The sequence below is a fragment of the Tauraco erythrolophus genome, chromosome 1 (assembly GCF_009769465.1).
Source record: "Tauraco erythrolophus isolate bTauEry1 chromosome 1, bTauEry1.pri, whole genome shotgun sequence".
NCBI classification, from domain to species: domain Eukaryota; kingdom Metazoa; phylum Chordata; class Aves; order Musophagiformes; family Musophagidae; genus Tauraco; species Tauraco erythrolophus.
In genome coordinates this window covers 64,273,225-64,298,258 of record NC_141465.1, presented here as the reverse complement: position 1 = coordinate 64,298,258, position 25,034 = coordinate 64,273,225, and the positions used below count along the sequence as shown (strand labels likewise).

At 40.2% G+C, this 25,034-nt stretch overlaps 2 protein-coding genes across 2 annotated transcripts in view; both read right to left on the bottom strand.

Annotated features, from left to right (window-relative positions):
• SLC9A4 (solute carrier family 9 member A4) overlaps window positions 1–7,462 on the bottom strand; it is a 36,754-nt gene extending 29,292 nt beyond the window's left edge. Inside the window, exons 1-2 of the mRNA XM_086610415.1 lie at window positions 7,201–7,462; window positions 3,469–3,932 (exon numbers count right to left, since the gene is read on the bottom strand). Coding sequence (XP_086466541.1) covers window positions 3,469–3,932; window positions 7,201–7,462 — 726 coding nt within the window. The remainder of the gene's footprint in view (window positions 1–3,468; window positions 3,933–7,200) is intronic.
• Window positions 7,463–10,081: 2,619 nt separating this feature from the next.
• Window positions 10,082–24,621, bottom strand: IL18RAP (interleukin 18 receptor accessory protein). The gene is made up of 10 exons (XM_009992699.2): window positions 24,498–24,621; window positions 23,113–23,383; window positions 22,838–23,012; window positions 21,429–21,603; window positions 19,031–19,099; window positions 18,650–18,770; window positions 16,812–16,966; window positions 15,154–15,291; window positions 11,095–11,265; window positions 10,082–10,452 (listed from the first exon to the last, which is right to left on the bottom strand). The coding sequence occupies exons 1-10, from the start codon at window positions 24,619–24,621 to the stop codon at window positions 10,082–10,084; spliced, it is 1,770 nt and encodes a 589-aa protein (XP_009991001.2).
• Between the last annotated feature and the right edge of the window lie 413 nt (window positions 24,622–25,034).

Here is a 25,034-nt window from a genome sequence, read left to right as displayed (position 1 = left end):
CTGTTGCCCACAGGGGACCTTCCCGAGGACTGGTCCCTGCTCCAGCTGACTATATGATACAAACATTGCACATATCAGTCACATCAAAAGCATTGGAAAAAAGATTTTCAAGTGACTGCCTTAACCACCAACACAGGCAGTCTTGACAACTCTTTTTGTTTCTACCCTGGTAACTCTTTCTGACCACACACATTTAAAATTACTCTAAACCTAGTGGGTCAACTTCAATAGCAGGATATCTCCATCCTTCTCCCTAGCATCAATACATCCCAGTGGCCAAAGCCTTCCTCAGCAATATCAGAGAAGTAAATTCAAATCCCCTCAAATAAAGAAATTAATTTTACTTGGCTCTCTATCAAGCAGTAGATTTCTTTAACTGCTTTGCTTCTGCATACAAAGAAGAGAGGGCACCATTAGAGAAAACAGTCACTGCAACTTCATTTTTAGTATGGCTTGATATGTATGTGTTCTCAGTGTTTCTAAAATCAAGCCTCAGAGATTAAATAGTCAGGGGAAATATTCAGTTTCCTGATACACACAGGTGCTCAGCTCCTGTTGAGATAGAAATGGTCTGTGTACATGAGGGAGCAGATCTTCAGATGACTGAAACATTTTGCAGCAAAATCGGGGTCCTCCACCTGTGTTCAGATTTGAAAGAAATCTGCATGGATTTACCAACATCACTGTTTTGAGCAGGGCTTTGAAACTCCACTAATGTATGACGAAAACTAGGACCAGTCCTGTTGTTGTCTGCGCTACTCTGATGCTAACAGTCTGCTCAGAAGCAAGTGGGGAAAGAAACAATTAACAGGACCTGGGATCTTCTTGTTCCATCCATGGACATGGTGCTACTTATCAGAAAGTGAAAAGGTACAAATGGGCAAAAAGAGTAAATTATCCACTCTTGTCCCAGTCCCTTAAGTCAAAGGCATAGCTTCTAAATCATCCTTCTAATTCCATAATCTGTTATTTTGTGAATATTTTATACTGTGATATGAAACTAACATAGGAGACATAGCTATTGTTGCCTTAAATGTAGTACACAAGTTCAATGAAATTCATACCAGTTTTTCCTGCTAGGAAAAAAAAATGTTCAAGCTGATAAGCAGGCTGGAGAGATCTGGGGAATATTAGTATTTAAACAATAGAAAAATATATATGCTTAATATATCTTGGTCATATTATCTTTTTAAACACATAGAGTTAACTCAAAGGAAACTGTGAAGAGAGAAATGAGAAGGAAATGAAATAAGAAGAAATAATGAAATAATAAGAAACCTGAGGTAAACAGTTTTAAAGACTTTTAAAAAGCAAATGAAGTATCAGACAGGAGAAAGCCACCTCTTGGGCTCCATCCAGATGACAGATAGTTCAGTCTCCTGAAATATGAAGCCACATAAAGATTTTGGAAAATTGAATGCCCTGAAAATGGGTGAGGTGAGTGATGCAGAAATGCATCAACAGGAGCTGACAAACAGATTGCAACACAGCTGCGGTGAGAAGAGCCCCAAAGACGAGGGCACATGAGGCAAAGGGAACTCACAGTGCTGTAGTCAGCACTCCCCATGTACAGACCTTTCATCTCTTTTGCTAACACACCTAGTGCTGCTGAGGAATGCCTAAATGTCCCTGTTTAAAAAGCTTTCTGTCACTACACATGTATTTTGTAACAGGATCCTGACTGAAAGCTCATGTAAATACTATCATGAGTTGCACCCATATGATAAATAACAGCTAGGAACAAAGGGAAGGCAAGATAGTCAAAAAAAAAGGATGAAACAAGCTCTTCCAGAGTGAGGAACAGGTATTACTTTCTGAGGTCTGCACTTCAAGGAACCAAAGAGACAAGTGGGAGTGACAGATATATTGGGGATTTTTTTTGTTACAGCTATAACACACAAGCAGTTTGCATATAAAGTTAAGTAACATCTGTCATTTAGTTCTACCTCAGCCCTCCATCTCTGATTCACCAAAAGGAAGGATTTATGATCAATAGGCTGCAGTTGCAAAACATTACTTCATTCCTTTTCTTTTTCATATTACTCATAAACTGCACTTCTCCCATGCAGCCTTTCAGCAATGAACTCTGTACAGATTTCACAAGTTCAAGTTGCACTGTACCTCATGTATAACTGTGTCTGAATAGTTTTTATGTGTTTTAGATTCCTGTGATTTAAATTCTGTAAAGATCTTATCTAGTAAAACTCCTTAACCTGCAGTTAACTTGCAGCACATGAGCAGTCCTGTTGGTTTCTGAGCAATTAATTTCCTGATTGAAATTTCTTCCTTGAAAAACACGTGTGTTTGAAGTTTTAGCACAACTAATGAGAAAAGGGGAAAAATATTAGCAGAAGGAGCTCTGTGAAAACATTCTTTTCCTATCTAAAAAACAAAACACATAAAACAACAAACAAAATCTCTCTTATTCCAGAATCATTGTTTCTGGACACTTGAGATAAAACAGCCAAGAAAGATGAACATTTGTCAGATGTCAATTTTTTTACTGATAGAAACAGAGTTATTGAAAGTTATTATCAGCTTTTGGAATTCCTGTCTAATGTCTCAGGGAAACTTCCTAGAAGGCTATGGAGGAAGGAGTGCAACCTCCACAGGTTGTCCACATTTGCTTTTCGTTTTTTCTTTGTTTGCAGAGGGCTCTGTAAGGCATGTAACAAGGCAGAGTCTCCTGTATTGCTACCCTTCTGCTCCCTTCAGTCTTTAAGCAGTACATTTTCCTGTTTATTTAGAATCATAGAATCATAGAATGGTTAGAGTTGGAAAGGACCTCAAAGATCATCTAGTTCCAACCCCCCTGCCATGTGCAGGGACACCCTCCACTACACCAGGTTGCTCAAAGCCTCATCCAACCTGGCCTTGAACACTTCCAGAGATGGGGCGTCTACAACTTCTCTGGGCAACCTGTTCCAGTGCCTCGCCACCCTCAGAGTAAATAATTTTTTCCTTTTATCTAATCTAATTCTACTCTCTTTCAGTTTAAAACCATTGCCCATTGTCTTATCACTACATGCCCTTGTAAAAACGTCCCTCTCCAGCTTTCCTGTAGGCCCCCTTTAAGTACTGGAAGGCTGCAATAAGATCACCCCAGAGTCTTCTCTTCTCCAGCTTGCACAGTATCAAGAACATTCCTAGGTCTTACACTGATCCTGCTAGCAAAATTAGCTGTAGCTTATCACGTCACTTCAGTGGATGCAACAGCAAGATGTGATGTCTAATGTGTATGTGTATGTTTCCATCTTCCGGCAGCTCAAAAATGATATATTTCTGAAAGAGTGAATATAAGACACAATTTTTACATACATTAAAATTACTTGTGTGTTGCCAGTGGAGTATTCATACAATAAATAATATATCTAGGACCTCCTCAGAGCTGCTCTTGCCCTGAGTCCAATAATCCTACAAGCCACAAGAGCCCAAAGAGAGGAAGACCAGGAATGCAAAGAAACTCACCACAGTTATGCCATCATTTAGCAATGACTCCCCGAAGATCATCATGTAAAGTGGCTCATTAACAGAGGCTTCTTCAAAAACTACTAGAGCTGCCACAGGATCCACAGCTGAAATCATGCTGCCAAAGAGCAGGTTCTGCAGCAGGTTCAGGTCAGTCAAGCCGAAAGCTTCTATCTGGCAGATTCCGTAGAGGGAGAGGCCAATCCCAAATGAGTTTAGCAGAGATCCCAGCACAGACCACCAGATGATTGACCCAAAGTTTTCAAAAAATGGGCGAGTTGGCATGAAATAACCCTCCTCCAGGACAATGGGTGGAAGGAGATACAAGAAATAAATACTTGTACTCATTACCGGTGGAGATTTGTGATCAGAAGCAAAGATGATTGCTCCAACTAGTGTTCCAATGGCAATTAAAATGCAGCTTTCAGGCATCAGTCTTGGTAATCGGTGATAGAGATGAAAACCTTGAATAAAACATCAGGGTATTCAAGTTTAAATTAACCTGACACCAGACAGATTTTTTGCCTGCCTTTTAATACTTTGTCTGCAGACAGTCAGGTTTTGTTCTTAGGATTAAGAATGTAAATACATAGGCAGTACTGTTCCTTTAAAAATGAAGCATTCCCAGACTTGTATCACTAAAGTAAGAGGAAGTGTTTGGCCATGAACCTCTTCTCTTCCCTCTCCCCAGCTCTTGATTTCTAAGCAAGTGTGCCTGAGTCTAAGCTCCACTTCTGAGAACTCAGGAATCTCTTTGAAAAGGCACTCCACAATTTGCAAAGATGATATTCTCTAAGAATCCTTGCTGCCCAACCACTGCTGCCCTAACACTACTTCCAAACCTCTGACGCATTGCTGTCCCTCCATCTCAGAGATATCCCATCCCTGGCTGCAGATTCAAAGACAGCTGCCCACAGTGCTAAGGAAGGTCCCTGGCTGCAGAGCTCCTGCTGAATTTGGTCCCATCAGGAACCCAGAGAAGCCCAAGGGAGTAGGGAGCAGCTCAGATGCCATGATCTGCTCAGCTCCCTCCACTTCCAGCACTCCCCTGAAGTGTTGCACCGACTTCAGGTGATCCACAGACTGAGGTAGTGAGTACTGATGAACAACAAAATGTTCAAAGCAGCTCATGTACCAGAAAGAATCAAGCCACAGTAAGATAAGGTTTTGTACAAGCTGATTAACCTTGCTTTTCTGGGAAAACTGCTGTTCCTACACAAGGTAAACAACATTTTGTAAAGAACTTTGTGAGCTAGTTTACTGAAACAAAACCAGTGATTTCAGCGGATCTGAAAGAACTTCCAGCAGCCAACAAATAACGGAAAAAATAATGCCTCCTGAGGGTTATTTTTTTTTCCTCACTAAAGGCTGAGTCTACACTGACAAATGAAGCAGGCCAAAGGCTTCCAGAAAGGTTCAGCTCGCATCCATACTGGGAAATTCTCTTCCCTACCCCAGAAAGAAGCTGTCACATCCAAACTGCCTGTGGGAGCAGACCCTGGCCCACAGTCTGCCCAGGCACTGCCTCGGAGAAGGTCTGTTGACAGAGGCCAGAGCTCAGAAGGAGCATGCCAGCACTGACATGGTGTGGACAGTAACACACAGCTTCTTGACAGGGTGCTCGTTAGTTTACAAGCATAGACGTAATCAAGCTGTTTTACAAAAGGCTTCGCTTACCATATAAATGTTGAGAATGTGAACCTCCTCTTGCCCACCTTAATGTACTACTACAGCAACTGTGTTCATATAGATCTTCCCATTTGACACGGATACTGATACCAATAATAAGATAACGTCTAGCAATGGCTCATCTAGTTGCTATGCCAGGAACTGTGTGATCATATTGAGAACAAGAGATGTCTCAACTAGAAAGGTAAGGAGTTGTTCAGAATTTACAAGAATGAGAACGAGACAAAGAAACCTATAAATCCAATGGCTGTGTCTTCATGCCTGAAACTAGGTGAACCTTCATCCCATAACTCTAGCAACTAATGACATGACTGCACTCCTGTGACCCTCAAATTATCAATGATCAAAAGAAAAGGAAAAGAAAAATATTTGTATGAAATTTTAAATAATTTATTTAGTAGACTATTTGTTTTTACAGAAAAGTGTGTTATGATCAAAACTCTAGTCATATCATTTTTTAATTGAAAAAAAAACCACCCATGTTCAAGTCTTTTGTCAGCTTTACTGAATAACAGGATTGTTTTTCCTTTCAAGATGTCAGAAATGCTTCCCACCTTGAAATCTTGAAATACAGAAAGAAGGTAATACTAGAATAAAACACTGAAAATCTTTAACACTTTGGAAATCTTTCCTGAGTAACCAGATTATTCAGACTAACTCTTTCTTCCAAGTAGGTTTGAAATTAGCAGCTCCACACTTTTCATTAAAATAATATTATTGGAAAACTCCCAGCTAAGGAACAGGTCAACTTGAGAAGCATCACACTGTTCTTCCAAATTATCTAATTCTTGCTCAAAACAAAAATATAGAGTAAACGTGCCATATGGCAAGTCCTGTGCTCTTATGGATGATGAATAAAGAAATTGGTCAATATGCTCACTGCCAACACACTCCGCTGATGCAAGAACAAGAAATTTTATTTTTGAAAATGTTTATTATTATTTTAGCAGTGAGGACATTTTTTTATAGGGGTTGGATTGAGACCATCAGCTACTACGAAACTGGAAAATCATGATCAGCAGTAACAATCTTTGACAACTGTGTGACTATGACATGAAAAATCATGGAATCATAGAATCATAGAATGGTTTGAGTTTGAAAGGACCTTAAAGATCATCCAGTTCCACTCCCCTTCCATGGGCAGGGACACTTTCCACTCAATCAGGTTTCTCAAATGCTTATCTTCAGGCCACCTGCAGAAAATCATCAGTCTCACCCAGCCTATTCTATAGGAATATTTGAAAATCCCGTGGAAAGTCAAAAGAGCAGGGAGATCGCATGTGTGCAGTTCTTCACATTATTACCATTTTCTTCATTTATTTTGTATTGCTGCCTCAATTCTGAATGGTCAAAATAATTTGAGCCCAGCCATGCAAACATGTAGGACACACAGTCTGCCATTTTTGCTATGTTAATTGCAGCCTCTAGTGCTCCATGAGTTGTCTGTCTTCATTCAGGTACCTACATGGAGCTCTAATAGAAGCTAGATGTGCCAGTATGTGTTCTGAAGGAATTTATTCTATGTCTCTGATGACCTGCACCCTCTTAAACTCTCAGTCCCTCTCCTCTTGCATTACTTTCTAAGCAACTTTTTAAACAGCAAGCATGTAAAACAAAGACTCATAGGGAAACATTTCCTATTATTCGCACGACGGAAGAATTCTTCCCACTTTTTTCCTCCAAATTCAAGATGCTCGAAAACTCAATCTAGTGTTACTGAATTCTACAGCTGTGACAGGTTGTAAGTTCAGATATCTTGTGATGTTTAAAGACTAGAAAAAGAGATGGACAGCACTGTTTAGGGGAGCCCTGTTGCTACTCGCTACATAGACAACCGAAGAGACATGAGGGTTAGAGATCATATATTTACTTCAGCAAGTTGAAAGCATTCAGAGGTGGAATTTTGTCATTGTCATGGTAATGAACACATCTGTTCTTTTGGGGATGGAAACTGTAAAAATAATCCTAGTTTCAAAAATGGACAGAAGACACTTGGATACACAGTACGTTTTTAACTTCTTGCCGATCCCATTTTCTACTTACCTATTTTTGCAAAAGAAGCAAGGAGGATCCAAAGAGTAACTTCATAGGGAATTTGTACGTAGTCATAGTCCACTGTGAAAACATGTAGCCTCGTATCTTGTGAAGAGCCAACAGCATCCCCGCCATCAGGTTCATAGTGAGGCAAGAAACTTTTGCTGAGGTTAGGCTTATCCACAGAAGCAGCAGCAGAACAGCATACCAGACTCAACAGCAGCAGCAACCAGTTCAAAAGCTTTGCATGTACAAGCATGGCAGAGCACATGCCTGGTGCTGTAGACTATTTTATTCCAGATACAGCGTGTAGCGGGTGCATGAAAGTATGAAACACTCACTCCTGTTGATTCGCGCTGCTCATAGCCACAGTCACTTCTTCATTTGTCTATTAGAGGTTATTTTAAAAGCTCTAATGTGCCTATCCTGTTCCTTGTACTACAGACGGACCTCGAGTTTGCATGAAGATACCGGTTCTGCAGGTTCCTCTGACCCAGATAAACCTTGGCCACAGCATCACCCTGTTAAGGAATAAAAAGCCCTTTCCAACTACATTATTTATCCAGTCACTCTGATTTTTTCCCACTGTCAAAAAAAACCCAAAACAAAACCAAAACCAAAACTGCAATGCACACTGTTCAGGTAGCAAGTGCAGCACAAGTAAACAGCATCAGATGGGAAAGACAGTGACACCCTGGGCAGGCAGGAGAGCCTGCTCCATACCTTCCTCTCCTGCCCTCGCTCCCCGTCTGCCTCCCCAGCACAACTGGCACCTCAGGTATCACATTTGGCATTGCTCCCTGGTCCTGTCTCACCTGGTAACAAAACCACTCGATGTGTAAACAAATGGACTCTGCAGGACTCACAGTAGGGACATCTGGTGGAGGACCATGCAAATGACGTTCTCGTTTAGAAACCTGGTCTCTCTCTTAAATGCATGTGTGTAATTTCGCACGTTTTAAGAATAGAAAGAGGAAAGTCTGAGCCACATCAAGTGCCTAAAACTGCATCTGGACTTGTAGTTGGCATTTGTTTTACTCATGCCATCAGGGCATTTACTGAACAACCACATTATCCTTTTCCAACACGACATTCACCCTTACGGAAAGCTTTCTTTAAAAAGGTCAGTATCTTCTCTCCTTCACAAAAACTACCATGTTTAGTTTAGGATCGCAAAGTGTGCAAACATAGTAGTGTTGATTAGAAGCTGCTAATGCCTGTATTATATACAGTAAAAGTGAGTGAATTTAATTTACTGACAAATTATTCAAATTATCCATTGTTTTGGTTGTGTTGGAAAACAGTGCAGACTAGCAAGAACAAAGAGGTACCCCAAAAGAACTAGTGCTGAGGACCTCACAGCCACACTGCATGTGTTTGGGAGGGGATTCCTTCAGGTCAAGTGCTCCTACAAACTGGATGTCCCTTCATGGGTGAAGAATATCTTCGACTTGACTTTCTGTGGAAAGGGATCCAGTGTGTGCACTTGAGATGCTCTGTAGTGCAATGTAAAAGGCAACAAGTAGTGACAACTGGGAAACTTGCTTCAAAAGCTTGTCATGAGCTTAACTAAATCCCCAATGCAGGTGCAACTCAGTGTCAAAATCTTCTGTGGTACAGCCAGTGATGCCGTTTCATGTTTTATTTCTACATGAGGCACTACCTTCTGCTTCTGCCCCACAGCACTGCCACCAGTCCTCCTACTGAAAACTTTGAATCCAATACAAAATTAGGTAGATAATGCTCAGCTTGCTTGCGAAAGGGTTGTTGTTTTTCGGTATACTGGTCCTGTTAACAGCAGTGTAAGTCCCTTTCCAAAAAGGGATCTGGCAGATGAGCCATTCAATTAACATTATAAACCAAGGATTTGTTAACCTGAAGGCCAAATGAAGTCAGCAAAACACCAGATCAGTGGCTATCCTAATCAGATTTTCTTTACACTAACCATTCCTTTTCCCTTAGCTACTGCCATACACATGAAGACAGCAAGATCATAGAATCATAGAATGGTTTGGGTTGGAAGGGACCTTAAAGATCATCTAGTTCCAACCCTCCTGCCACAGGCAGGGAAACCTTCCACTTGACTTCCCTGTCAAGATGCCTTGAGAGTAATATGAACCCCGGAGAGTCAGCAGTCAGAGGACTGCAAGGGAAAGAGTCCCTGGAAGTCTACTAGCTGTGACAACCAGAACTTTGATTTACAACTGCAGCATTCCATAGTACCAACAGGTTCAGTGGGACCCATGAGTGACCAACACCAGACAGCATCAGCAGTGCGCAGATGTCTCCGAGTGTGAAATGTTTCACTACTGGTAGGAATGCCTTCGCCCATGGCAGGAAGGATGGAGACGCCTGGGATCAGCCCTGACACAGTGCTCCTACTTTTCTCAACCCCTTTGGCACATGCAGTTGTAGCAATCTCCTGTGATACTTCCTTGGTGGTCCCACAGGAGGAGGTAACATGATTGAAGAGTTTGGTTTTGTCCCACTGGACTGCACAGGAAAATTAAACTGCAAATTTCCTCTGGAGTTCCCTTTTTATTTTTTTTCTATAAAGCAAGTATAAAAATATACCAGAAGAGATACAGTGCAAAGAACAAACAAACATTCCCATGTATGCCTCAACATCACAGCAAAAGAATATAATAAATAAAAATAATAATAAAATAATAATTTATGAAAGATAGCTCACATCTACACTTGTGTGCAGTGCCACTTAGTTTTACTGTGAGGTGCAGCACTGTCACACTGCAGTCCTTCTCACTGTTTTGGAGCGACCTATTGCTGACTGCAGTGTCAGTCCACAGGGGTCAGCCAACGTAGAAAAGGTCTTTTACAATCACATCACCATTCCTGAGCCTGCCACCATCCCTCTGTGAAATTTCTGCTATCAATATACCAGGTTGAATAAACTCTGGAAAAAGCCCTTTAGGCTGCAATTTCCTGACACCTTAGTAGTTTTCACTGGCATATGATAATGCATATATTTCCAGAACTTCTTGTTTGGAGCAGCAGAAATAGAAGATTTCCAGGTAATGACTGGTAAAATCCGAAGAGCTTTTTTCACTAGTGGAGGCAAAGTTTCTGGCTCTTGGAAAGCCTGGAACTTTATTAATACCAGTTTGATCTTTTTGTCTTCCAACGCACAGTTCACCGCTGCCTGCAGTTCAAAGATGCTTGGTCCATTGAGGTAGGCTGGGCTCAAAATAATTATTGCTCGTCTGCTTTGTTTGATAGCTGTAACAACTTCATCTGTATATGCTAGAGAAGAAATGATGAATGTTACTGCATTCTGTAATGGACTTTTTATCTTATCAGGTCCTTTATCAACAGCTAAAACCCAGAAACAAGGAAAACCAGAAATAGGGATGTTGAGTAATCACATAACCTCTAGAAATACGTTTGCTATCAGAGGGTACCGCAGCTGTTCTTATGCAGCCTGGAGAACACAACTTGCTGCTGATGAGGTAGAGGGCACAGCTGAGACCTCAGCATACTTTGTTGCTACTCAGAGTCTCAAGGGACACTTGGACTTGTCTTCGTCTCTCCCAGGGGCAGGCACTAAGGGCTTTCTAATTGCTGCAAGTAGCACTGACTAAAGTTGCTCAGAAGGTAGCTACTTATATATTTGGGGTCTTCTTTTCAGGGAATGAAGTCTGCTTGCAAAGGACTTCTTGAACAAGAAGCTTTGTCTCAGCCTAGTAGCTTCCCCGCAATCACACTCAGATGTACATGTGCCTCAGGTGTAGGGACCAGATATAAAGATCAAAACATGACAAGATTCGAGCAGAAACTCCAGTACCAAAATATACTCTTTGCTGATCTGGTGCATAAGGTTTTTTGAAAAGTGAAAACCAATTTTATAAAGAACTGAAAATTTTCTACCATTAGCAGGGACCTTACCTCCTCCTGGAAGAATATCTCTTTCAAGAATGCATAACTTGTATCCATATTTATTTTCCAGCATGTCTGGAAGGAGCTCCAGGGCAAATTTTTCCTCACTAATTAAAGTAGAGTCACTTTCAGAAGAGTCTAGCTTTGCATAGGACACAAAGGCATCAAATTCTTTGCCATCTAAAACAAATAAATAAGTAAAACTGTATATATTAATAAATCTGTCTGAAGCATTCAGTTTCTTTCTTAATGCTCTGTTACCATTTATATCTATTTAAGTAGGCACAACATAAACCTAACATTATCACCTGTTCATGAAGTACAGCCATCCACTTACCCAAAGCCAATCCTTACTCCTCACTGTCTTCTTGTAAATTTTGTAGACGTACACTACCAAAGGAAATGAGGAAGCTATAGATGACTAGTGCAAGGCAGTTTAAGTCAGGCATTTTTCTGCATTTTCACCAATATGTGACAGTTTTCACCAGTGGAAAATCTGGCCCCTTCCAGGTGAAATCCATGTTGTAGGGAATGATTCCCAATTTTTTCTATTTGCCCCAACACTGATAAAAAAATGCCCATCAATGCAAAACCTACTTTGAAAATATACTGAATTTTAAAGGAATAATGTTCCTGAATATTAGATGCTTGCAAAAGATGTGCTACTTTCATACACTGTTAATTTTTCTAACCAGAGAGACTGATGCAAGTATCAAAACCTAAGTCTGACGAAAGTATCAGCTCAGACACTGGGTACTGACTAGTTCCTGAACTTTGTTTGAGTCTCATTGAAAGAGACTCATTGTGAGGTGCAGATGAAAAATACATAAAGAACTTTTGTCGGCTTTGAAAAAAGCTAGTACTAATGACCTGAGTTAGACCCATTCTTAACTGCAAGGCAAAAGCATGTCTTATCTATTTGCTAAATAAGATTTGAACTTCACTGGAGGGAGGGAGGAAGAAGGAAAAGAAAAAGAATTGCTGGTGAAAGCAAATGGCACAGTGGACTCAATCTAGTTCCTCGTATGCAGATGCGTGATGCCATTTAAGGTGTCCTGAAGTTAATGGGACCGCCACATTTGATGCGGCAACTATTGGAGACTCAAGTCTTTTGGGGAACAGCAGGACACACTCAGGCAGCACAAATGATGTCAGATACCTATGTTCAATCAGCTGATTTGTACCATATGTCAATAAAGCCAACAGAAACCAGAGAGAAATTCAGCTGTATAGTGCAGGGTTCTACTGCAGAGTGTTGCTGCAGGGCAAGCTGAGAAACTCTTTAGGTTTCATCTTACTGACTACATCTTCACTGCATGGGAACAGAGACATCTATCTCCAGCACAGACATCTAAGTAATAGTGTTGAGTACCACTCCACGCCCCACTGTTAACCTCCTGATTTCTATCCCTAGATGTAAGATTAGGATCACAAACCTGAGCTAGAGCCATCAGGTCCCCACAGGATCTAGAAGAGCCTATATGGATTCCAGGGAGCAAAGGAAATACATGTGGAAAGCTCATTACATGCATGAGCTGGGGTTGAACAGCTACGTTCAGAACCAGCATATAGCAGAAAGTATGTCATCAAAACAAAACATACGTGTGAAGATTAGGTTTAGAGGCCAAGGATGTGATTAGACAACACACATCTTCACTCTTCTCCTCTGCTCCTGGCAACACACATCTGCCACTTCTTCTACTGGTTCTAAAGCTCTTCTGGTGACAGAGGAAGCTGATTCACTTAGCTGGCTACTCACTGCCTTTTACTGAGGTATTTTTCTGCCAAGTTGAGCCAATTTAAACCCACAAGAATGAATCACCAACAGCAGGCACACAGGGCTAGTATGAGACTTGAAGGTGGGGCAGAGGGACACTAGGTTTGTTTAGCTGAATTTAAATTTAAAAATACACCCCGAATTTAAGCTCCTTTGAAAACAGTTTTTAAATGACAACAAATTGCACTACAAGCCAGATTTTCCTCATTTCACCCACAGAGGTCACTGCAATCTTATTAGATAATGACCATTGATAAATACATCACCGTTTTCTTTTATAATATTACTATTACAATTGCAAGTTAAAACCAAATACACAGTAAGCACCACTAGGTTTTTTTTTTCCCCCCAGAATTATGCAGAAGGATAGTTACAACCTCTGAAATGTTTGGCACATTTAAGATGCCCGAAGGGTATCCAAGTTAAGCAAAGTGACTGCATATGTGGTCTATAAATGCTAGTATCACAGCTTCTGCATTGTTTCTTTCTCTTTGTGGAAGAAGGGAAGATTTTTAAGACATATATCTGAATTGTCTAAGGAGGAAACCCAAAGGTTAGAGAGGCATGAGAAAAAAAGTGACCTTACTGCTGTCTTCCGCTACCAAATGGGAGGGTACAGAGATGATGGAGACAGACTCTTCCTTGAGGTGCACAGTAATAGGAGAGGAGGCAACAGACTCAAGGGAAATTATCATTAGATGTTAGTGAAAAAGTTTGCACTGTCGGAGTAGTCAAACACTAGAGTATGTTGTCCAGAGATGTAGTGGATTCTCTGTCCACAAGCTCCTGAGACACCTGGCCTAGGTTGGCTCTGCTTTGAGCAGGTTATGGGATCAGATGACTCCTGGGAATCCTTTCCACCCTTGTGGGATTCTGCAATTCTCTGATTGTATGCTAAGAGGGATGAGAGAGAAGACATGATAGAAAGGAAGAAATGGCAAAATTAAGTCCCAACTGCTGCTTTGCTGCTCTGTGAGCAAGCCCTTTCAGACCTCAGGTGACTTGATATGCATCCACACAAAGTGAGAAGGAAATAATCCTGCAGATGAGAACACATTTTATGGCAAATCACCTTAGGCAGAAAACTAGCTGGGTACACACTGTTGGTCTGCACACTCCACACCCCCACACCACAAATGGTTCTGCGTGCATGCAGTACAGGAGAGTCAGGGAGAGGGACAGAGACTGCCACGGTGGAACCCAACAGTCTCTCCAACTTCAATTCACAAATCTTGGCAGGTCTCTGTCCTACTGACATACAGGGTGAGCTCTAGGGGGACTTTCCAGAGATTATTAAATCAACTTGTTACCAAATAGAGGGGAAATTTTGAGTGATTTCCTAAATCGCTTTTGCTAGATGCCTTAGGGTTCACAAAATTACTTTCCAAAAGGGCAGTTAATTGTCTCATTGTGTATGTATTTATAGATATCTAGATACAGCTATGTCACACTCATGCGTAATCTACATATACACATGCAAACACAAAAGCAAACTCAGACACATACATCTCAAACTGCATCAAGACTCGAGAATTTTTAGAAAAATTTCCTTGGGCACATTATTAGATTTCTTCAAACTCATGCAAGGAAACTGTATGTTAAGTTCTTTGAAGCAGGCACTGTCATTTCTGATATGTTTTTACGCTGCCTACTATCTCTGAGGCCCATTTTAGCTGATGGGGTGATGCTACTACAGAGATTTGAAATATGGAAGTTGATCACTCTGGTGATAATGTCAAGATGGTCAACATAATTTTTAGAAAGGAAGTATGAACATTTCCCAAACTTACACTTTTCAGTTCATGCCCTATATCATCTTATTTCTCTCCTCTGTTTATTCTTCTGAGAAATTATTCGGCTTCAAATGAAAAATACAATAGACTCTGGAGTCTTTCACTTAACGTGCAAGAACATTTGATTCTTGTCCACAGATCCTGTTAAACGCTTTGGGAGAATGAGGTTAAAATGTTGGAGATGCTTTATTATTTCCTGCAAAGGGGCTGCCAAAATACAACTTCCTACTCTAATATTCCATAGGTAAATTCGGGACCTTGTAAAAGGCTAACTGTGACATTTCAGATGCTGTTAAATATTTCCTCCACACTGGTTGACTTCTTTTTCCATCTGAACCCACTGAACATCTTGCCAGCTTTAACAGCCTTTGTATAGGCTCAAAGAGAACAGGCTCATTAAGGGAATTTACTTAAATGGTTAATTCACACTGGATTAATCCACACGGCAAAAGGTAGTAGAAAAAACAGAGAAAATGAATGTTACACAATGTTTCTTACCTCCTGTAGTTTCGTTGCAGACCAGATAACTTCGGTACATCAGCACTATTTCAATCCAGTGCTGGTAAATAAAGGCAGTGCACGAAAAGAATGCAAACAGAGAAGAAATAGCACTGCATAGTACATATAAGAGAAACACTGTAGAGAGAAAAGTGTCTATCATAACTCAGGCTTTCCAAAATCATGTTGACATTTAGATGAAAAACATTCCGGAAATGGAGGCAAACCATCCCACAATCTTCATTCTTGTCCCACTGGCATGCTTTAGAGAAGTCAGGAATGCATTTAGCTGCAAACCTTAACATAGGGTTTCAGTCTACCATCAGGGACCTTTTTCGAATAATATCTCCTCGATGGTATGAAAAGCCAATCTGTGACGAAAGGCACAGAGAAAACAGTCTGTGGCACGCTCAGCGGAGCTGAAAGTATTCATCACTTGAGATGGAAAAGTGACATCAGAACACACATAGCTGCACACGGTGGCCTGATGGAGACTTCCTGTGCCACTCCAATGATGAATCTCTACTGTGAACTATGGTTCAACCGTTTAATTTCCACACTGATACTGTTTTTGACCTGTGCGTGAAAGGCTATCACATTCATATCTGTTACGGCAACTTCTCAGAAACATGCATGCTAAGGACTGAGGAAACAAACAGAGATGTCCTATGAAAACCTAGGAGTACTATTGTTTTCAGCAGCTGCTCTGCTTCAGTTTAGTAGATTACAGAATCATAGAATCATAGAATGGTTAGGCTTGGAAGGGACCTCAAAGATCATCTAGTTCCAATCCCCCTGCCATGGGCAGGGAAATCCTCCACTACACCAGGTTGCCCAAAACCACATCCAACCTGGCCTTGAACACCTCCAGGGATGGGGCATCCACAACTTCTCTGGGCAACCTGTTCTAGTACCTCACCACCCTCAATGTAAAGAATTTCTTTCTTATATCTAACCTAAATCTGCCCTCTTTCAGTTTAAATCCATTGCCCCTTGTCCTATCACTACACGCCCTTGTAAAAAGTCCCTCTCCAGCTTTCCTGTAGGCCCCCTTTAGGTACTGGAAAGCTGCTACAAGATCACCCCGGAGCCTTCTCTTCTCCAGGATGAACAGCCCCAACTCTCTCAGCCTGTCTTCATAGCAGAGGTGCTCCAGCCCTCTGATCATCTTCGTGGCCCTCCTCTGGACTCGTTCCAGCAGCTCCATGTCCTTCTTGTGTTGGGGACTCCAGAGCTAAACACAGTATTCCAGGTGAGGTCTCACAAGAGCTGAGTAGAAGGGCAGAATCACTACCCTCGACCTGCTGGCCACGCTCCTTTTGATACAGCCCAGGATATGGTTGGCTTTTAACGTTTTAATAGATTGCCTATTAACGTTCAGAGATGCTACTCTCCTCTTCTTCCTCCTAGCTGCTCTCCAGCTTCCACTTGGCCCACCTGCCTGCAATAAGTCCCCAGATACCCCTGTCCTTCTGAGTAGTCCTCAGAATAATGTACCACTCTAGACATCTGACAAATCAAACTTTTCCCTTCCAGCTTCAAGAAACTTCTGCAACTGGCTAAAAAGCCAGTGTCAATGGAGAATTGATTTGTACCACTGAGTATATCAACATGTGTCTTGTTTTCAAGGGCAAATAGTCATCCACCAGTAGTTTTACCTCTCTGCTTTCTTTTCAGCTGGATCACGGCAGTGACGTTCCCCACCAAATTCTCAGCAAAGCATGTGAAGTTGCTTCTGAGGTCCCTTTCGGTAACTTCTTTCAGTTTTGCAACATGAAGAATTGCGTGCCCCTTTAAACCTTTTTCATAAACACTAAGGAGAAAAAAATACGTATTTGCATGATACCTTTGCTGTTCATTAACACAATCCCAAACGTCTTAAATATGAACATTCAACTTGAACTTTTAACAGCGTTGCAATATTCTAGTTTGGAACTTCTGTTTGGTTTTTACATTGTGAGAAAATACTAACATCAAAGGTCTCCAGACTGAAAGGTTTATTCTTAATTCATCAACTCAGCAAAATACTTAAGCACTTGCCTAGGTATAAATATATAACCACCTTTAACCTCTATAGAATTATTTGTGTGTTTCTAAGATGTAAAAAATTCCCCTGGCGGAAATGTAGGGAAATGAAACTTCAAAAAGGAGCCCAAAGAGACAACTAGCTGGCAGAAAGACTGAGCAGCACAGTCTCTTGCACAGGAGTAAAAGCCCAAGGACAGGATAGGCAAACGGAGTAAGACAGATAGAAGGGAAGGAAGTATATGAAACGAAGAGGTAACAGAGGAATACCTATGGGGCTGAGTGAGAGTTGTGGGGAACAGGTCTGTGTCTGCAATCACCCGAGAACATCCAGAGTTTCTGAGTCTTAGCGTTTCTCTTTGAAAACCACAAGTACAGGTGTCTCTGGGTGGTCCTGAAGACACCTCGTATCACGCCACTGCAAAATGACAGTCTACCATGGCCCTACCTCTGCTAACTCAAGATACACAGGCATGAGCATGGGAAAGTATTCAACTTGTACTGAAAGTCTGTTGGGAATGTTTAATTCCTTTTTTTAAAAAAATAAACAAACTGAAACTGTATGCATGCAAAAAGCTAAAAACTTGGTAAGAAGAACTTTACAAAGCCAAACTTTCAAGAGTTAAGAAAATCCAATTTCCAATCTACCTCATGAGTGAGTGTTTTTGTGTGATATCATAATTATTTGTTTTTTTTCCCATATGACTCCTATTAAGAACTCAATTTTAGCAGTGACAGCAGGGCTTTTTCTTCCCCTAGAGTACAGAAAAGTGTCTCATAAAGGTGACTGAGGACTGTGTAGTGAAATACACACTTGCCTGTGTTGCCTCCACTATGTTTCTTGCCCAAGTTGGACACTGCATATGCGAATAAGACAGTGAAGTACAAGAAGGAAAGGGAAGTGTGGTGACTACTTGGGTTGTCCCCAAGTCACAGGAAACCTTTCCCCCACATGTTGCTTCTTTGCAGGATCTGATTAATTCTTGCCGGGGAAGACTCCTGAAATTCAGCGTCCTGAAATTCAGTGCTGCAAGTCCTCAAACTGACCCAACAAACACACCCCAACGTCTGAGGCACCCAAACTCCTTTCAATGTCCACAGAGCTCTTTTACTGATCTGTTTTTTTCCCCACTGAGAGACAGCTTCCAAAGACAGATTGTATGAGTTGCTAGCAAGGTGCAACAGAGGGAGCACTTGAAAACAGCCGATGCAGGCACAGGTAACCAAGAACCAGGCATGTTCAAGCTGTCCATGAGCTAAAGTTTTAGGAAGAAGAGTTAAGATTGCACAGAAAGTTTGAGTTCTTGACTTTATGGCCATCAATATGTGCTTCTGCATGTGAAGCATTAATATGTTGAAGAATAGAGTCTTCCGAGTTTCTTTCAGTAAAATGTATTCAGTAAAGCTGTTGTAGAAGGATTTTTACAGTTGCTGACTGTAGCAGTAATCAGACTACAGGGTTTTTTCTTACCTTGTTTCCTGACTTAATTTCTCATTTGTATTTTCTTTGTTGTTTCTCTTCCATGTTACCTTCATCGAAGAAATTCTTTCAAACCCAAACTGTACACGGCATTCCAATTCAAGTGGCTTTCCTGGAACAAATCAGCACAGGAAAACCATGCATAGAAGTCATCAGAACATTTTTCTTTTAAATAGCCTGGATCTGTATAATATATGATGCTTCCTTTAATATCCACAAAGATAGAGATCAAAAAACCCCAAAAAACAGTTTATATAAAATTCTCACACTCCTAGACGGCAAAGTTGTTCTGCTTTATCAAGATCTATCATTGTCTATCAACACCTTATTTAAAAATCTTCTTTCGCTTTTAAATGAAGAATTGAAACTTACCAAGCTCTGCTTCGAGGATCACCACACCATTAGGATACAAGATGTTTGGTGGATGGAAAGTGTTTTTTGCTGCAATTAACAGGAATACTGTTAATAACTATAACGTTATCATCAGTGCAGAAGACAAGAGAAAATATCTTACAGAATTATCTTTTTCAAATGTTAGGTGAAATTTACACAAATAAGTCCAAGAGGATGATTTAGAGTTGTTGATGTGTCTGAGAGTGCACAGATAAGGGAGTCTTGATCACAGAACTTATGGAGGTACTTAAAGATCTGCTGTCTCAGTTACTCTGAGGCATTGACATCTTACATGAGCAGAGCAGCTCAGCCTCTAGCCTGCACGTAAGGTTATTTAGGATTCAGAAATTAGGGACCCCCTTGCAAAACCCCCTGAAGGACGTAGTCTTCATATCTGTTTCCTGCCAAGCCCCATTCCATGCCCAGTAAGCACACACACCTCATTCACATGCATGGGTTCTTGCATTAAAGTAACCACATTTTTTTTCCTAACAAGGGCTGCCAAAGGGCACAGATAATGACACCCACAGTTCACATAATCTATTAAGCAATTACCCAGGTTCCGGAAAAACAGCCTGAAGAGGCTAAAACCCACAGCTCTGATATTCTAGGAAAGTCCCATACTGCAGGAAATGGTGCCACACAACACCTTTTTTTTTTTTTTTTAAACCAAGCCACAGCAGAGAAATGCAAGAATCAGGGCGAATGCATATGTATACGGCAACTTTCAAGATTTTTTCTGACTGTGCTGTGAAGTGAGGAAAAACAACTGAGAAGCACGGTGCGTTAGCTTCAGAATAAGATCAGAATAAAAGCAGAGCTAGTCTATGCCTGCTTGGAAAATACCGTGGGAATATAGCCAGGGAGAAGAGTGAAAGAGCACCAGACATTGTAACCCAGCACATCGAGGTCTCAAAAGTTGGTGAGATGTGGTTTCCAGGCCCTGTCCTGATGGGGTGTATATATTTTTCCCATGACTTCTTAGTACCAAATGGATCAAACATCTGCAAAAAAGAGACCAGCTCTTTCAGAGGAGTGCTGTCCTCACTGGACCATAGAACCAGGTTTCCTCACCTGACACCTTTCTTTTGCTCCCTAAATCTTGTTCTCCCTTCCATAGAGCGGCCCACTTTCCACCAGGATGCTGAGACTAGGTCTCGTGCTGCTGTCATACAGAGGCAACTGTATTGGGTCCATCCAGCTCAGGATATAGAATAGATGTAGCTATGCTTTCCTCTGGGACCTGTGATTGAGTGGAGTGACTGGAGCATCTGACAAGTGTCTTACAGCACTCAGTCACAGATACCTGGAGAAAAGCATAACCACATCTCTCTTTTAGCAAACTAAACAGAGTCTCCCTCGTTCATGATCTTGAGTTGGACTCGATGATCTTGGTTGGACTCAATGATCTCTAAGGTCTTTTCCAACCTAGAAATCTATGAATCTATGAATCTATGAATCTATGAGTTGCTAGCATGCTCCCTTGCACAGTGTTGACGTTGTCCAACAGCACTCTATCAGGCAATATCTGGGCTCTGCCCAAAGGGCAGCAAAAGACAGTAAATATTGCGAAAAAGGTCACCATGATTTGAAGGAGAATGTAAGGCCATGCCATATCACTGTGCCATAGAGTTCTGGCCAGTTTTATTTAGTAATCCACACAAAGCCTAAAAGAACAGGTCATGCAGGCAGTGATGCTTTTCCCCAAATAGCACATGCAACAACAAATGGCTTGTTTGTTAGTTAGATTGCTCACAGGTCTCCTGTTTCCTCTGCTGTTAAAAGTTATGTGGAACATGGGCAGTGATCCCACTATTGCCAATTTCGTCACTGCCAAGTGAAAAAATGGAAGGTTTCATCCATGCCACAAGGAACAATTTTCTATCTAACTCCTACTTTCACATAAGCTGCTACTTCAGGGACAGAGGTAGGATTGAGATACACTGCTTTTGTCCACATTTCCTATGCAAGATTAGCACTCCTTCCTCCTAATATGCAACTATCTTCCTACCACTCCCCATACAGTACATACAGAACATCGGCACCAGTTGCAGTTTCATGAATTCTGTTCCCAGATCAAGAGATCTAAATTCTTTTATAGATTTGATCCCCACTGTTAAGAACTACAACAAATCCAAGGCAGAAACAGATCTTGAAAATGATGGCACTGTATGCTAATCACGTTACTACCAAACATTGGAGGTTCCAGTCAATGTTGCAAGAATACTTGAAAGAGGATTTTAATGATTGTGTAGCTATCTCAGTTTATAGGTTTTTCAGAACAAGAGCTTGAACAAAAGACATAAATAGGATAAGAAAGAACAGAGGAAACATATTTTACTTCAGGTATTTTATTCTGAGTTATTGTATTACTTACCAATAACTTCGACTGTCACTGCTGTTCTCATTGTCCACTTCGTAGTGTTGTCATATAGAGCGTAGTCACACACATATATTCCAGCATCTTTGTCATAGGTTGGATTCAAGTAGATTTCATTATGCTTAAGCTTTAGGCTTTGTCTGCTTTTCCTACGTTTTATCTGATGACCATCCTAATGGAAAGAAAATGATATCAAAGAATTAGAAGTCCTTTTTTTGGTGTTGTTGCTGTTATTGATTTGTGTTTTAAAATATTTGGATTAGATTACCATGGCAGTAGGGCTAAGCCAAACTCTTTCCACTAAAGCCCAAAAATAGATTTATTAGGAGTTTGAAGACTTTTGTGGTCTACAACATGTGAATACGATTGTCTTTTTAAAAAAATATTTAAAATTTGTGGTTGCTGACAGAAATGTGAAATCATGAACCTACTCAACTGATTATTTTGAAAACATTTTCATGTTCTTTTATGAAAAGTAAATCACTGTTTTGGATTGTCTCAAATTAACAACACTGGAACTACTTTTAAAGAATGAAACCTGATTATTTTTTGAAAAGCAAATTAATACGAATTACTTTTCGCCTTAGTGTATTCGTATTCTCTAAGCCCACTAATCAAATTCCTGAAAAAAAAATCCACTAATGAAAAATGGAAAGAATCTCCTTAAATTCAGTGGGCTTCAGATCAGCATGTAGGTAAAGCTATACCTCATTTAAAGTTTGAAAGTAAATGAAGAGTAACTTTGACTAGATCATAATTCTACTTGATAGAATAAATAATTTCAATAATACCAGGAGTAAAACACACTATTGAAATTTCAGTCATTTTCATTTGCTCGTTTTTACAGGTTTAGATGGCGTATTACAATCCTTAAACACAATAAGAGTATCTTTTAGCTTGCAATTATTTTAGTGGTCATTTGAAAAAGAGTAAGTCAATAATGTTTCAGTGGAATAATGTCTAATTAAAAACAGGAGTCTTGGAAAGAACTATTTGAAAAATTAATCTTAAAACAATTTTGTTTCTAACAAAGCCACTTTTTCTTTGTTATATTTGATATTTTCAGAATTTAAAATGTTAAAACAAAACCTAAAATTTTAAATATTAATCATATGTCAGTTTTGTAAAGAACCTATTTTGATTCTCAATTGCTTCAATTTCTTAGCTGAAAGGAAAGCATTTCTAGGCTTCTATTTCATGGAACAATATTTTGAGTGTGGTAAATTTCTTCAAAACTCTTACAGACTTGTTAAATAGAAATTCAAGATTTTACTTTTGAGTTTAATTTCTCGGGCTGCATTGTCTGCCAAAGAAGAGTTCAAGAACCTATGACATATGAGCATTAACTAGACCTAAAGATATACTTCCACTGAACTTTTTTGAAGGCTCAAGAGAGTGAGTCTTACCTTGTACCATTTTACATCTGGCTTTTTCATATGGCTGTAGCATTTTGTCCCAGGACAAGTTATTGAATTACCATTGCCAGCAAGGAGATACAATGTATTTGTTTCATAACCCAAACATTTTGCTGCCTTGTTTGTTTGAACCTCCAAAACAATTTTGAGACATGGGATTTTTTCCCTGAGTGATGCAGAAAAGAAAGTTAAATATTTAATACACAAACCAAATCAAACCAATTAACTCTTCTATAGAAATATAAGCCTTTTTCTCCATTACATACCATATCATACATATGTACACTCCAGAAGCATTGTCCCTTATTGGTTTAAACCAAAGTGCATCCCCTTGAAAAACAAGGTTAGAGCTTTCCTTGATAGCTTTCAGTGGCTCTTTATCTTTCTGATGCCAGAACCATTTCACCTTATGTTGTTTTAGAAGTGAGCTGTTGTTATAAATGTGGGTAGCATCTCTGTCTGGTAAACCACATTGTAAAACAAACTCTGCATCGCTAATTGCACGATACCATATTTGAGGTTCAACATGGGAACATTCTGAAAAACAGGACAATCAGATATCAGTACCACTTGAAAGAACACACAAGTCATCATGTTTAAAAAAATAATTATGAATACTACAAAAATACAACTTTACCTTTCTTTGTGTTAAATAATTTTTCACTTGACCAGATGTTAGGCTAATAGAGAATTAATTTCCTAAAATATAACATTTGCCAATATTCTCAAAAGTTTATTCAAAGGTTCCCAAAGGCTTATTAGGCCTTTTTTAAACGTCTAATGTAAAAATAGCTTAAGGTTTTTAGTGAACTGAAGATTTTCACATGGGTTAAACCTTAACTCTGTAGAAAAGCAGATGCAGCTTTTCTAGCTCTCCTCATATTAATGGAGAAGGGACTGACATAAACCTGAAGTAGCAGAGCCTGCCCACCACACTCCCTATTGAGGGTAAGATTGCCAAGCATTGTTGTCACATTGCTTTTGAATTTTTCCCCTGATATGTTTCAGCTACTGTCAATAAAATTAAACATTTTTTTTTTATTCTGAAAGCTGTGGTCACCCACCCTAACCCCAAATTCTCTAAAGGCTGATCGACCTTGCTGCATAACCACTCCTGCCAGTCAGGATGTGGTAACCCTTGAAAGTAGGGCAGGATTTATCTTCAGCAGAAGGGAGGGCATGAAATGTTCGGTTCTTCGCCAGCCCACCTGGGAAACTCTTCGCGGTTTCAGTTTCTCTCTGCAAACTGAATTGGATCAAGCTCCTCCAGATAGATTGTGTGGGTGGAAGACTTTGCTATATCGGTCTCACCCTGTCTCTCCTTCCCTCCCCCCCCCAGAAGGCTTGGACCAGCTGCTAGAGGCTTCAAGGAGTCACAGAAGCAATTCATTTTCTCCATTTAGTTCTCTGAAATTCTCCTTTGCATTTGCCCTTTTCCTTTCATTAGGGAACTCAATTTTGAATCATATTTAGGGGAAATTTTATTACCAATACGTAAAAAGCTTTCAGAAAGGCTAGAAACAGCTGTTTGTCTGACACAAGCACGAACAGGTGCAGGAAAAACTCCTGAAGGCATGGCAAAACACAGATCCACTTTCCCAGCTGTCAGAAAGCACCATGAACATCAAATATCACCAAAGCAGACTCTTACCTGGCACGTTCATCTCTCTAACTTCTGCCCCACTGACAAACAATGCTAGGATCCAGCACAAAGTGAGCATGATTTTCTTTATCAATTTTGTTTGATATTCTGAGACATTTTCTTTAAGAGTCATCTTGCTTTCTGAAAAAACAGATTATTATTTTTTGTAAATAATACTCCAATAAGGTAGATAGATAGGCAATTACATCTTTTATTATGTAGCTCTATAAAGCTTAGCAGACAGTATTTCCTGGATATTGTGCTTTTTAAAAATGGAGTTTGCTGCACTCTTCCTGCTCATATTATTTCACACAAATGCAGGATAGATGATATTCAAGAATATGCAACAGACTCTTTAACTACATCTTGCACAGACTTGCTTACAAATGAATTTCCAAGGTATACCTATAGCAATGCAGAACTCTACATCTGGAGTGGAAATGCAGGTCTTTCAGCAGCTGTTGCTGTTAGAAGAGGAATTTATCCTCTAAGACAAGCAATAAGATACCAAATAACAAAATCAGTCTTTAGTTAGTGACAACTATT

Excerpts from the sequence above, each read along its gene's own strand:
- IL18RAP (XM_009992699.2), bottom strand. The coding sequence starts at position 24,621 with ATGACTCTTAAAGAAAATGTCTCAGAATATCAAACAAAATTGATAAAG. Across the intron at positions 21,604-22,837 it reads CAGATGTAAAATGGTACAAG|GATGGTCATCAGATAAAACG; the intron begins GTAAGACTCACT and ends TCTTTCCATTAG. Across the intron at positions 11,266-15,153 it reads CTGCAACGAAACTACAGGAG|ATGGCAAAGAATTTGATGCC; the intron begins GTAAGAAACATT and ends TATTTGTTTTAG.